Genomic DNA, 14,340 nt, shown 5'->3' on the forward strand with positions numbered 1-14,340 from the left:
AAAGATGCTTCCGCTTTAAAAACAATGTAGAGGAAACCTTTAAAAGGACTATCTTGGACCAAACACCCAAATGTAATATTGGCTGTGGCCAAATAGCAATTATAAAGAAAAAAAAATCCTTCACTTCATGTCTATCCAATATACCTTAAAAAGCAGAGCAAAACAAAACTTAATTGTCCCATTCTAGTTGCTAAATCCAATTGTTAAATTTCAGAAAATTGGAATCAAGGTGTCAAGGTGATTCTAGTATAGTCATACAATGTTCAGACATTGGGCAGGGACAGTGAAGTAGGGTGACTGTTAATATTATTGTGCTATAATTTCTAGACTTGGGCTTGAACCACTACCAGGCATATGGTGACCTTTAAACACCTGGGACCTGTTTAGGCTGAATCACCCTCTGTTTGGGTACTAGTTCTTCCCCTACCAGAAGGTGTAGACATGACTTATTAAAGCCAGTGAGATAAGAATAAACTGTCACAGAAAAAGAGAACAGAGAACCTAAAGGCCAAGGTCTAAACCATGGCTCACACATATTTGTTAATACCTGGGTGAGGCCAGGCTGCTTGGTGCAGACTTGAAATTCAATTGCTTCTAATCCTCCATCCAGTACAATGGGACCTCTTTGCTTTCACCTAGGTGCTTTTAGCACCCTGATCAATAGGCTGCCAAGGGGCCCTTAATCAGTGTTTGTAGATGGACTGTTCTCAAAGGTGCATTTAATAAAATCATATAAGTAGTATTGCTGTAGTGAACACTCTTTGTCAGGGCTAGGACCTGGTGATGAAGTGCACATTCTGCCTAAAGGTACTGAATTAACCACTAAGTACTTGTGGAATAGGAACTAGCTGTACAAGCTTCAGAAAGATTCTCAGGTAATGAAGAAGAGTAATACAACCTTCAAAGGAGCATGCTTCTCTGATCATGAGATGTGTAGGTGGGAACTAAAGAAAAAAGACATTTCAAAAAAGTATCAAATGGAAAAAAAGTATCAAATGGACAGCTGGGATCTGATGAACATATCAATACAAAGAGGGAGTTGGGTCACTTTCCCCTCCTCACTCAGCCTATAGGAATTGGGAGTGTCTTTGGGGAATGGCTGGGAGGTAGTTTGAGGAACCCAGGCACCAGAAGGAAAGCCACCTTGGCTCAGAAATGTTACAAATGTAAAGTTGTAAGTGGGCAAACTCCAGCCCTGCTCCCTGCTGGGTGTAGAGAGATATAGCACCTCAAATATAGGCTGAGGCCCAGGAGATCAAGAGGTAAATTGTGTGTGTGCTGCCCTATGCTACAAACTCAGTACCATTGCTCTTCAAACATTCAGAAAACCCAGAGAATGCCAGGAATCTAAGGGGACCTAGAAGAAGCCAGAAAAAAATCTTGTAGACCATCAGGGGGTGAAAGTTACAGGGAGAGAAAAGCTAAAAGTTCCTCTATCCTGTCCAGATGGATTAAGATACAAGTGAATCATGTGCTATTTTTCAATAGAATATTCTACTACTGCCTTAGTAGCACTTAACAGACTATGGGGCCAAATGCCTTACTTGGTGGTGGAGTTTGGTTGCCTTAATCAATCTCCTGAAGCTTGCCCCAGTCTTATGCCATTTAGGCAGTGGTGGCAAACAGAAATAACAGAAGAGGCCATTCAATAACCCTGCCTGTCCTCCTGCTATATCCAAGAGTAGTTTCTGCTCTATTTGCCTTTCCCTGACCTCCATTCTCAGTCATGGGGTCCACACTTGGGCCTGGGGGTTGATTTGCAGGGCAAGCTCTTTCTCAAAAATGAATTATTCTGGGTAAGGCACTACTGGGCCTCAGTTTTGTCATCTTTAAAATATTCATAACATATGAATGATTCTTTTTAAACTCTAAAGCACAGAAGTGTTATTATTGATAGGTTTGGTTAAATATACACAATCTATTTGTGGAAGGATTAAAAATAATCTGACTCCAGCCTTTATTCCCTTCCATACCTCAGGGGCAAAAAGAAGAAAAGACAAACAGGAAGAGTCCTGTCTAGCCTTATAACCCTTCTCAATTTCTGAGTTTTTGAACGGTGGTGCAAAATTTAAAATCTTGGCTTCTCACTAGGAACAGACCAAGCAGAAAATGTACTAGGCTGGTGGTAGCAGATAGGGGAAACTGGCCGTTAAGTGGGGAGGTCAGTCTTGGCATGGTGGGCAATAACCGTACTTCATTCTCATACATATATAAGGAACTTTTCTTTCCAAAGACTTGTTTTCTGGAAGAGATATGGAAAAAAATCTTCCTATCAAAAAACACTGTCCTTTAGAAAATAAAGATTTCAAGATATTGGATAGGGTATGAAAGCATTCTAGTCTATACATTCACACCTATGTCACTGAGTAACTTAAGACCAGTCACTTTCCATCTCTGAGTTTTAGTTCCCTCATTAGCAAATTGGGGATAATAATCCCTGCCTTGCCCACCTCAGAGTCTGTGTAAAGATCCAATGAGATGATGACTATGAAAGCACATTGCAAAATGTTAAGTGCAGCACCCATTAATGTAGTGGATTTCAACATTCTTAACTCAGAATAACTGTGCTCTATCTTCAGTCTTGACTTTTGCTAATTAAGTTAACCTACAACAACCTGAACTCTAAATGCTGCTCCCAAGCAAAGAGCCAGGTTCTTCACTCACTTGAGCACTTTTCTTTTTCAAACCTGACCCACTATGAAGGAATGGACAGCAGTCCAAATGGCCCAATAGGGACATTAGAGGAGACCTAAAACCCATGGTATTCACACCTGAGTCCTGAGGGTCTAATCTACACTGTTTGACTAGAAAGCATGGAGAAAGCAGTTCCATTTCATGCTGAGAAGCATGTGAAACTGGTGGTGAACACACAGGAGAAACTGACTGGCTTTTCTCTAAACCAAGAAAGCACCAAATGGTCTTTGAGCTGCCCTAGGGCCAGGCCCCATTAAGAAACTTAGCTCCTCAGTGCAGTGCCCTATCACAGACCTCAGGAACTTCACTGTCACCTCAAAGACCAAAGCTCTGAGCTTTGACTTGGCCCTGAGAAGCTAGAGAACATGCCCCATAAAGGAACAAAAGAAGCAAGAGAATATAAATTAAACTGAAAGGAATTTTAAGAAAGTCCATTTTAAAAATCAAAAACACACTGATTTGAATCTCCATTGAAGAAGTTTAGAGACCTATTTGTGAGGAGGAAGACCCAGACAAATGTGCTGGCTCCAGAGTTGTCACAGGTACAGAAATTTAGGATGTGAGTTGGGGAATCATGGCACCAGGCCTCCCAGATGTGTGTGTGTGTGTGTGTGTGTGTGTGTGTGTGTGTGTGTGTGTGTGTGTGTGTTGGGGAGAGAGGCAGTGCAGAGGATCTAGAAGGAAAAGGGTTTCATTTTCCTCCTAAAGTGCTAGGAAAATGACAATAAAGTTCTCAAAGGTCCTTCCTTCAGGCCCATGTGACCAAAAATGCAGGCAGGAAAACCCTACCACATACATTGTCTGTCATTCCCTCCCCTCTTCTCTACAATCAATTTGAGCTAGGAACATGTCCAGTAGTTCCATGGCTGGGGATTCAGGCTCTCCAGGCTCAAACACAGTCAAGAAATGGTGCACATCAGTTCTGGGAAGATGGTACAGGATCAATCCGCTGGTAGTATGGGATAGGAAATACCCCATTTGTAGATACCACATCCCAGGCCCCTGCAGCTGTTGTGGTATAGGAACAAGGCAGGAGAATCAAAGAATGACTGGACAAGGCTTTCAGGAGCATGAGAGACCTAGGGAAATAGCAAAGCACGTTAGCAACCTAGCTCACTTCTCTCCCAATCCCCCTCACCCAAATCATGGGTTATACCAGTGAATTAGGATACAATCACATAAATGCATCACTAATCTAATTCTACCCTGTTCTAAACTGGTGAGACCATCCTTCATGAAACTGAGTTTAGTTCTAATCTGCACATACTTAAGAGGAACCTAAAGTCGTACCTTCCAGGGTAGAAATGCTACATTTGGGCTTCTGCAGGGATAACAATGCAGAAGAAGCAGATGAGGTCTGTGTGGCCCATGAAACAGAGCTAGGACCAGTACAACAGGGAAAGAGAAAGGTTTTTTTTTTCTTTATATTTGTTTCAAATTTATCAGTCATAGTTGAACCACACATTTGGTGGTAGTGAACTCTCTGACATTGCAAGTAAGGCAACTACATATACTTTTGGTGGAAGAATAGATTGAACATCTCAAATCCAAAAATCCAAAATCTTAAATGCATCAAAATTCAAAATTTTTTATGCACCTACATGACACCAGAATTGGATAATTCCACACCTGATATCAAGTGACAAGTCATAGTCAAAATGCAGGCACACTAAAAATATTGTATAAATTACCTTCAGGCTATGCATAAAAGGCATATATGAAGCATAAATGATTTTTGGTTTAGATTTTAGTCCCATTCCAAGATAACTTATTATATATGTGAAAATATTCCAAATTTAAAAAAAAAAACAAATTCTGAAACACTTCCAGTCCCAAGTATTTTGGAAAAAAGATACTCAACCTGTATTATAAAAAAATAATGGATTGAACACCTTAGAGGGAAAACTGAACTGGATGATCTTAAAGGTATCAAGGCTGACTGTTTTATACCAGTCAAAGCTTTTAAATATTCATTATTCACATTTTTAGGTTGGATGTAGGGAACAGGAAGTCATAGCAGACTTGGCAATATATTAACTGAAGAAATATGGAAATTAGTGGTGAAAAGTAGTTGATTAGTTGAAAATTAGAAATATACCCATCCTCCTGCCTCATACTTAAGCCTATGAAAAAGCAACATTGGCTTGAGATTAGTTGCAATGGTGGAGTAGGGTGAGCTCAACCTGGGCTCTAGCTTAGTTAGTTCTGACACTGGATTGCTCTTATGAATTTGAGAAAATTACTTCTCCTCTCTTTGTCTCTGTTTCTGCCTCTGTTAAATGAGGCTAAGATAGCCTGATCCGCTTACTACAAAGAATTGGTGTTATGAATAAATGTAGTGGATATGGAAGGAATATATATATATATATATATATATATATATATATATATATATATAAATTGTGACTGGGGGCAGTGAGAGAAAGAAAAACTAACATGGCTCAAATATCTCTAATGCATCATACACTGTAAAAGGTACTTGCACATATGATTTTAATCCAACCCTCACAATAACTTACGAGGTAGATAGTACTTTCCACTGTTTATAGATGAAAAATCTGCGACTCACAGATGGAAAAGAATTTTTACAAAGTTCATATAGCTAGTAGGGAATGGATGTTGATTTGAAATATAAGGCTGCCAGATGAAAAGGCTTGTATATATATTTTTTCTATCGTACCATGCTGCTTGTTCACATGAGGGATGATAACTATGACTATTAGATAGTGGGGTCCTGAGAGAGCTTGAAAAAAAATGCCAGGATGGAGACTGGTGTCATGACAACCTGGCCAGTTTCCTGACAATTGTAAGCTCAGAAGAGACATCTGACTGGCTGAAAACAGTATCATTCTTATTGCATATAAACCCACGAATATCCCTAGCTTGCTGCTTCTCTACCCCTAGCCCTATTTAATGATAGTAGTACATGGCAAATTCATTAAGGGTGACCCCTAATGAATTTCCGGTCTTTCTGCTCCACCTTTCCAGCTCACCTCAGTAGAGTTAAGGGCTAGGAACTTCATAGGGCACATTGAGCTCCCGCCTGTCTCCAGCGCTGTCAGTTGTATTCCCACCCAAGTTTTCGGTTCCAGTACAGGAGGCAGAGCTGGAAAACTTTTGTAGGTCCAGCTCTGTGCATTCGATGGGGGTGTGGACCCAGTGGGAGTGGCTCTCTGAGGCACAGGAGGCCACGGTAAATGACTCCTGTGTGGGGAAGCCACGAGTCGAGCTGCAGTCGTCATCCAGGATGGGGTTAAGTGGCTGGGTCTCAAAGATGCTCTCAATCACTGGGGACTCAGGACTGGTCTCCTGGCCAGGTGGCACGGGGAAAAGAGATTCCTCCTCCACTGCCTCGTCAGCCTCAAACTTCAACGAGCCTCCTGCAACTCGAAGCAGAAAACTGGGTCACCAAAAAGCAGGGTCTCTTCTCAGCAAGGCATCTGGTCCTCAGCACAAGAGCAGGAGGGGATTTGGGAGCCAGTGTCCACCTTCCCTTCCCTGGAGACCAGAGCACCTTGCATCAGACTGAGGTGACACACTTGAGACATATACTTACATTGCGGTATCAGATAGAGGCTACCTGGTTCTGGATTAGAGAAATGAATCAATTGTTCAGAGAATAAAAAATACTTTGTGGAAAATAATTTTTGACAAACTTTGGCCCACCATTATATTTATCCCTGGGTATTATGTCTGTGAAATTATATTATATGGCAATAGGGACTCTGAAGATAGAATTAGGATGATGGACTTGAAAATAGGGAGATTATGTTGGATTACCCAGATGGGTCCAAGGTTAATTACATGTCCTTAAAAGCAGAAGGAGGCAGAAGTGACAAAGAGAGTATTAGAGAGATATGGACTCACCCCACAACTGCTAGTTTTAATAATAGAAGGAGTCCATGTGTCAAAGTGATTATGCCTCTAGAAGTTAGGAATGCTCTTCACCTTATAGCCAGCAAGAAAATGGAACCTCAGTTCTATAATTGCTAGGAACCAAACTCAGTCATCTGCCTAAATAATTAAGGAAACTGATTCTCCCCTAGAACCTCCAGAAAGGAACACAGCCTTTCCAGCATCTTTATTTATTGTGAGGCCAAGTCAAGACTGTTCACCTATGTAAACTATGAGATAATAATCCAATAAATGTGTGGTAATTTATTATGGCAATGACAGAAAATTAGTACGCCTTTCATGTATGAGTATGATTTAACATTAGGAGCTTATTTAACATGATTTTCATATACCAAATTCTGGATTTCTGTATTCTCTTGAAAATTTGGAAGGCTTTTTACCATATTGAATAGTCCCACATGGTAAGAAAGAGCTGGAGCTGAGTAGTGGATTTCCCTTTAGAGAGGGCACAATTCCTAAAGCTCCTGCCCATTTGTCTTGCACCTTATATTGGATCTAATTCACACATTGACCTCACTACATAAGTGTGTGACTGCTGATAATTCTTCATTGAATGAGGAAATGCCTAGACTTCCTTCCCTTTATGGAAACCATGAATATGGAAGCAGCCTTCTTTCATATTCTCTGAAGAGTACCACCTTATTATCTTGGAGATAGAAGAGGAACAGAAGAGAGTCACTCATTATTTCTCTCCTGAAGGAGGTGGACGGAGACAGGCAGTTCTGAAATGTTCCTTCATATTCCATATTGCTGAGACCTGGGGACCAAATGCCTTATTGCCTTTGTTTCATGCTCATGCTCAGGGATTGGGAAACCACTCTTATTTGAGACACTGGATTCTGAAGTCAGAGAGAGGATTGTTCACCCTGAGCCACAATGCCTAGGAGCTACCAGAGAGAAGAGGAATTTTTAAAGTAGAGCTTCACAATGGTTATGAAGAGACAACAGAGAAACACTGCAGCCTGTTAAATGCTAGAATTGTCTCTACTTAAGCCAGGGGCTCAGCCAAGTATAACTATTGGTCTTTTTCAAGATAATTGGCAGGCCCCACAGCCAAATTGACCACAGACACCCTATAAAAGGGAGATTTTCCAATATACATAGAGTGAGGAAAAAAAAAGTAGTATTGCTTTGAGTCCAGTATCAAGGGGCTGAGGAGTCCTGAGCATCTAGTATCCAGAAAACTTTATTTTCCCCCTTACTAACTGAATACCATTCACTAGTTCTAAGTTCCACTTTTGGTGTCCCTGCTTAGCACTGAAGCTGTACTAAACTGTGGTTTGGATTTCTTTTTCTTTATTTTTTTTTTCTTTCTTGGAACTGGGGATTGAAGCCAAGGGAACTGTACCACTAAGCTACTTCTCCAGCCCTTTTAATTTTTTTTTTAATTTTGAGATTAAATTGTTTAGGGCCCGGTTAAGTTGCTGATGCTGGCTGCAAACATGTGACCATTTTGCCTCACCCTCCCAAATTGCTGAGATTACAACCATATGTCCAATGTTCAGCTCTTGGCTGGATTTCTAATATCTTGCTTGATCCTGACCAGTCACCATCTCACCTCCTCCATATTTGCCCACATAATTAAGTCCCACATTATTGGCTAAAGGGTGAATTTGTGCTGAAAACAGATCATAGTGTTATTGGGACTTTAAATGTGACCTTCTATTTGGAATTTCACATGGCCATCTCCTGTAGGCTGGGGTAGATCTCATTAGGTACAGCATGGTCTGGGAAAAATAAGTTTAAATCTGAAAATTACACACTGCATTTCTGCTACCTCATTTTGGGAAATTATCACACTGATTGCAGTTACCCTAGACCTTTCCCACATTTATTAGTATAGATAAGCAGAATTGGAGAACTTAAAAATCAACTAATCCAATCATACCTCACATTTTCAAGATTAGGGAGAAAGAGACCCCAAAAATCTAGATGACTTATTTAATGTTACAACAGTGATTCAGAGGTAGATTTAGAAACTTGTTTTCCATATTCTTTTTCCAAGGGGTTCAGTTACCATTATGTCATGCTCTGTTATGAATGCCTGGAACTTAATAAACCAGGTCCCCTAAACTCTTAGGGTTCTCTTCAGTCACCTTTAAAGTTCCATGCCATCTAATATAGTTTCCAAGGCCATCCCTGGGTTTTTCAGCACGGAAAGGAAAGCCCATTAACTCTCAACCCCAGAAAATTCCTCTTTTCTATCAATAAGAATCTTATTTCTGATTCATGTCAAATGTGAAGCAGCCACCCTTACCACGCTGGCAATGTCTGTTGAAGAACTGCTTGCAGTAGAGGAAGAAGAGCCCCAGGAAGGCCAGGGTAAACACCACTAGCAGACTGCTCACCAGTGCAACAAGTGTGGCCTCCTGAGGGGGCACTGTGGGTGCATCTGCCTTCACTAAGCTCAACTGGAAGGCACCTGTGAGACAAAAATACGGGGCAAGTCAGTCACTGTGGGGAGTTAATAGTCATCCTGACACTGGTCCTGGAATTCCTCAGGGCATCACCCTCTCCCTAAGACCTTTCCCAATTAAGGATTCTGGTTTTACTTCTTTGTAGAGCAGGCAAATTTTAAAGATCACAACAGAACAACTCACATATACTGCAGGCATGGTATAAATTAATACAATTAACTGAAGATGTACATATCCTATGGACTTTCCATACCATATCTAGACACACAAACAGATAAAAATTGATAGAGATACAGACATAGTCTAGACTTTCTTTATTTATCTTTTGATGATTCCTAAGATCTAGAGACTCCTATACACCTTGAATAATAATAATAACAATAATAATTTACAATTAAATATTATAATTTATAAAGTGTTTTTTAAACATCTATTATTTCATTAAACCAAGAAAACCATCCCAAAAGGTATGTAGAAAAACAATTTATAATGAGTCACATTTTTTTTCAGATGATATAAATGACCTTTACTGAGTTTGAAAGATTTGTGGAAGTTTACATATATATATATATAATGTTGCAAAACCAGCATTCAAACCTAACTGATTGCCTTGCTATGACACTCCACAGGAAGGAGCATGAAGGGGTATTCATTCCCTCCAGGAATAAAAGAGAAGTCTTTAGTATTCTAACTTGCTGTCACATAATGATTTAATGAAAAGGAAAGAGAAGTGGATACACACACTGAACCTCAGAGGTGGGGGTCTGCTTTGTGCATGGGATGCACTCTTGGTCCTGTAGCCCTCCAATGCGTGTCTTTCGGTAGAACCTGTAGTCAGATCATAAAGTATGGCAGAGTGTTGAAATAAGCAATGCACTTAGAGTAGTTCTTCTTGGAAGACAGTACCAATACCTCTTCATGGGCTCTTTGCCTCCATGTTTGTTGTTCACTGAGGCCCAGAAACCCTACCTCTTCCACCATTAATCAGACCATTTAGTCAAAAGGACAGCTAATGTCACAAGAACGAGGAGCACTGCTTTGATATCAATTGCTTTGTGACTTAAGTCTACAGTGAAATTTACTTTAAACCTTGGTCTGTGCTAAGAGTGCCAACATGATGAAAAACACTGTTAATTCATCCAAGATTAACAATGTGCTGGGCACTTTATATAGGGATCCTAGGAAGACACTCTTTCTCTTTTGGGGGAACTTAAGTAGAATATAGTATGATATAATGCTTCAACTAGATTCTCAAGAGAAAGGATGAGAGAAACAGAAGAGCTAAAAAAAAGGCTCAGAAGAGCTTGGCCCAGTATAGTGGGTTTACCTGGGCAGACAGTCCCCACAGACTGCATTAGAGGTAGCTGTACAGTTGGCCTTCTGGACACGATTGATGATGGCGCAGGTAATGCAAGTCTGACATCTGTGATAGCCCCAACTGCTTTTGTACCTTCGAGGAGGGCAAGCTGTACAGTATGCGTCTCCACCCTCTCCATAACCACAATCCTGCAGACAGATGGGAGTCATCAACATTGCTATATAGGATCTTGGAGAAGGGATCAGCTCTGAAACAAGTGAACATGGTATAGAGTAGCATTTTTCAAACTGCTAGTTGCAATCCCATTATTAGATCACAAAAATTTTTACTAGGTTGCATCTATCATTAAAAATTGAAGTAGAGGGCTGGGGTTGTAGCTCAGTGGTAGAGTGCTTACCTCTCATGTGAGAAGCACTGGGTTCAATTCTCAGCACCACATATAAATAAATAAATTAAATAAAGGTCCATCAACAACTAAAAACACATTAAAAAACTGAAATAGAACAAAATAGAATAATAATATGAAATATTATAGTACATAGCTTGTTGTAAAACTGTGTATTTTTTATATTAGTCAGCATAGTCTAGTATATACTTTGGTATATACTAATCTCAGTGTCTTAGAAGAACCTAAGTGGAACAAACAATATTTCATGTATGTATGATTACATCAAAATGAAACCCAATATTATGTATAACTATAATACACTAATAAAAACATTTTTAAAAAGAATAAAAGTTTATTTCCTATTCACACTATCTGCCACCAGGAATTTCCCAAGGGCTCTGCTCTACTCCATAGGGTACCCAGGGTAACAGAGGCTTCATCTTTGTGCTGCCATGATTGGAACAACAAATGAAAGAGACCATTGTGAATTGTGAACTGGCTTTTAAAATTTTCCCCCACCAAAATGGCCTATCTCCTTTTGCTCATTTGTCCTAGGCCACACATATCAATTTATATTTAGTAATTACAAAGGTTATGAGAAAGTGCAATTCTACAATGTGCCAGAAGGTGGGGAACCGGAAATATCTGGCAAATAGCTGAAATTACTAACCATCATTGATTTATAAAACTTTCACAGATAAAATATATGTAAGTATATGTTGAATTGTGATAAAAATTATTATTTACTCTAGCTCATAGTACAAAGATATTTCAACGCCAGTTGTAAGATCTAGCTGGCTCTTGTTTCAGCTGTGGAATCAACTCTGACTCTGGCCAGCATCTTCAAACCCTAAAACACACATACATTCTGGGCATCAGAGGCTCCAACATCTGAAAAGATTGAAGTAGCCAGTCTTTAAAGACTATTCCAGCTCTGACAGCCTAACTTCAATAGGAACAAGGCTGCAGCCTGATAACAGTCATAGCTCATTCTCAAGTTATTGCTTCATGGATACTGAATTTGTTTGGAGTGATAAAAAGGTTTTGGAAATAGATAGTGATAATGGTTGCACAGCACTATGCATGTGATTAATGTCACTGAATTGTACATTTAAAAAGGTTAAATAGCACATTTTATGTTAAATTATTTTATCAAAATTAAAAATTAATAACACAATATATCAAATAAATGGGTGAATTGTATGATATATAATCTATATTTGAATAAAGCTGTTAGAAAAATGAAAGCCTTCATAAGTCTGGATCCCTGAATGACTTAGATGAAGTCTATCACTCTTAACAAAGATTACAGTTAGAATCAATAATAAACTCTTAATCTGTTGTTATAGCAGCTAGCATTATCTGAACTAATAGGATAGATACATTTTACCTTCCTATTAGTTGGAAAAATAGAGCATCAGCCAGCCTCTAAACATTCCTGCTATGCTGTGCTTTTATTTGCCCACTCTGGCCTTACTAAATGCCTCACAACCCCCTTCACAGTGATCCCATCTACCATAACCCAAATTTGATGCATATCAGAAAGTATAACATGGGTTCTCAGCATTTTGCTTATAGTCTAGATTTCTTGAGGAGATAAGGAGTTTCTTGGAACCTCTGATACCTTGTATGCAGAATTTGAATCATAATTAGCTGCCTATATCCTCTACAGAGTGTGCTAGAATGAAAGCAATAAGAAATACAGTGTAATGATGAAATGCTCTGATCCAGGGTCAGAGAGATTTAGTTTTAACTCTCACTTCTATCAATGACCAGCTATATGACCTCAGACAATGGGGGGGGGTGCTCAATTGTCTTATAAATAAAATAGGAAATAGTGCTACTTAACTGATAAACATGTTAACATTATATAAGCAGAACAAATGAACAAAGGGAGTACCTCAAATCAATTGAATAAAGCTGAACTTTTTAATGTTGTGTTGAATACCTGGATGGCCATGGGAAAACCAATAAATTTTAATCCATTCTTCACACTCTAAAGAAGAAAAAGTTTCAGATGCATCAGTTATTTAAATATAAAAAATGGCAATGTATGGTGGCTCACAAATGTAAACCCAGCAACTTGGGAAGCTCAGGTAGGAGGGCTGTAAGTTCAAGGCTAGCCTGAACAAAGCAGGGAGACCCTGTCTCAGAATACAAAAATCATAAGGCCTGGCAATATAACTCACTTTAGAATACCCCTAGGTTTAATTCCCAGTATAGTAAAATCAAATAAAATATGAAAACCAACAGTACTGAAAGCAACATATAAGCAAACTTCTCCTTAATATGAAAATGAAGAAACACATCCTAACTATAATCCGAAAGTCCAAAATCTATAAGGGAAAGATAGATAAACCTAGTTACATAAAATTTAGAGAAATTTTTGGAGGTCAAGTATTTAATAAGCAAAATAAAAATAAAATAATTAACTAAGAAAATACATATATTTGTATCTCAGATTAAGATTTATATCCTCAGCAACCAGGAGGCTAAGGCAGGAGGATCACAAGCTCAAGATGAACTTCAGAAACTTAGCAAGATCTTCTCTCAAAGTAAAATAAAGAGGCTGGGGATACAGCTCAGAGGAAGAATATTCCTGGGTACAATCCCCACCATCATTTTAAAAAAGAATTTAATTTGCAAACCATGTATACAACAAAAGACACTATCTGATATAAGGGGAGTAAACAAGGACAGGGTAGGGACAAAGAGCTTGAGAAGAAGATGTACATTAAACAGGGATGAGAGGTGGGTGGGAAAGGGAGTGAGAAGGGAAATCGCATGGAAATAGAAGGCGATCCTCAGGGTTATACAAAATGACATATAAGAGGAAAGGAGGGGTAAGACAAGATAATACAAAGGGAAGAAATGATTTACAGTAGAAGGGGTAGAGAGAGAAAAGGGGAGGGGAGGGGAGGGGAGGGCAGGGGGGATAGTAGAGAATAGGACAGACAGCAGAATACATCAGACACGAGAAAGGCAATATGTCAATCAATGGAAGGGTAACTGATGTGATACAGCAATCTGTATACGGGGTAAAATTGGGAGTTCATAACCCACCTGAATCAAACTGTGAAATATGATGTATTAAGAACTATGTAATGTTTTGAACGACCAACAATAAATAAAAAAAAAAAGCCAAAAAAAAAAGACACTATCTGACATACATAAAGTGCTCAATCACTGAGCAACATCCCCAGCCCTTTTTTATATGTGTATTTTGAAACAAGGTCTGGCTACATTGCTGAGGCTGGCTTTGAACTTGCAATCTTCCTGCCTAAGCCTCCTCAGGCTCTAGGAAGACAGGTGTGCACCACTGTGCACAGCCAGCCTGGAAGTTAAAAAAATAAAACCTAAACTACTATAAACCAAATTACATTCTTGGTCATTTCTACAGAAATGATTTTTTTAAGGTCACACAGAAAGCTGTATGGAAATGTTCATAGTAGCTTTGTTCCTAATAGCCCCAAAATGGAAACAATTCAAATATCCTTCAGTGAATAGTTAAACAAACTGTGATGCATCTATACTATCAAGTACTATTCTAAAACAACATAGAACAAATTATTGAAACATGCAACAAATCTGATTAATATCTAGAGAAT

The 14,340-nt window shown here is 39.1% G+C and overlaps 1 protein-coding gene across 4 annotated transcripts in view; it reads right to left on the reverse strand.

Moving 5' to 3' along the window:
- Positions 1-3,620: 3,620 nt before the first annotated feature.
- The window catches only part of Eda2r (ectodysplasin A2 receptor), a 34,378-nt gene continuing 23,658 nt past the window's right edge, over positions 3,621-14,340 (reverse strand). The window contains exons 4-8 of one of the 4 annotated variants that reach the window (XM_026411917.2): positions 10,354-10,532; positions 9,769-9,854; positions 8,867-9,031; positions 5,688-6,074; positions 3,621-3,773 (exon numbers count right to left, since the gene is read on the reverse strand). In XM_026411917.2, the coding sequence (XP_026267702.1) occupies positions 5,698-6,074; positions 8,867-9,031; positions 9,769-9,854; positions 10,354-10,532 (807 nt within the window). In that variant the 3' untranslated portion in view covers positions 3,621-3,773; positions 5,688-5,697. Of the gene's footprint in view, positions 3,774-5,687; positions 6,081-8,866; positions 9,032-9,768; positions 9,855-10,353; positions 10,592-14,340 lie in introns of all 4 variants that reach the window. The other 3 variants (XM_026411916.2, XM_026411915.2, XM_026411913.2) reach the window with 3 other exon arrangements.

Source organism: Urocitellus parryii, chromosome X, assembly GCF_045843805.1.
Source record: "Urocitellus parryii isolate mUroPar1 chromosome X, mUroPar1.hap1, whole genome shotgun sequence".
Lineage (NCBI taxonomy): Eukaryota > Metazoa > Chordata > Mammalia > Rodentia > Sciuridae > Urocitellus > Urocitellus parryii.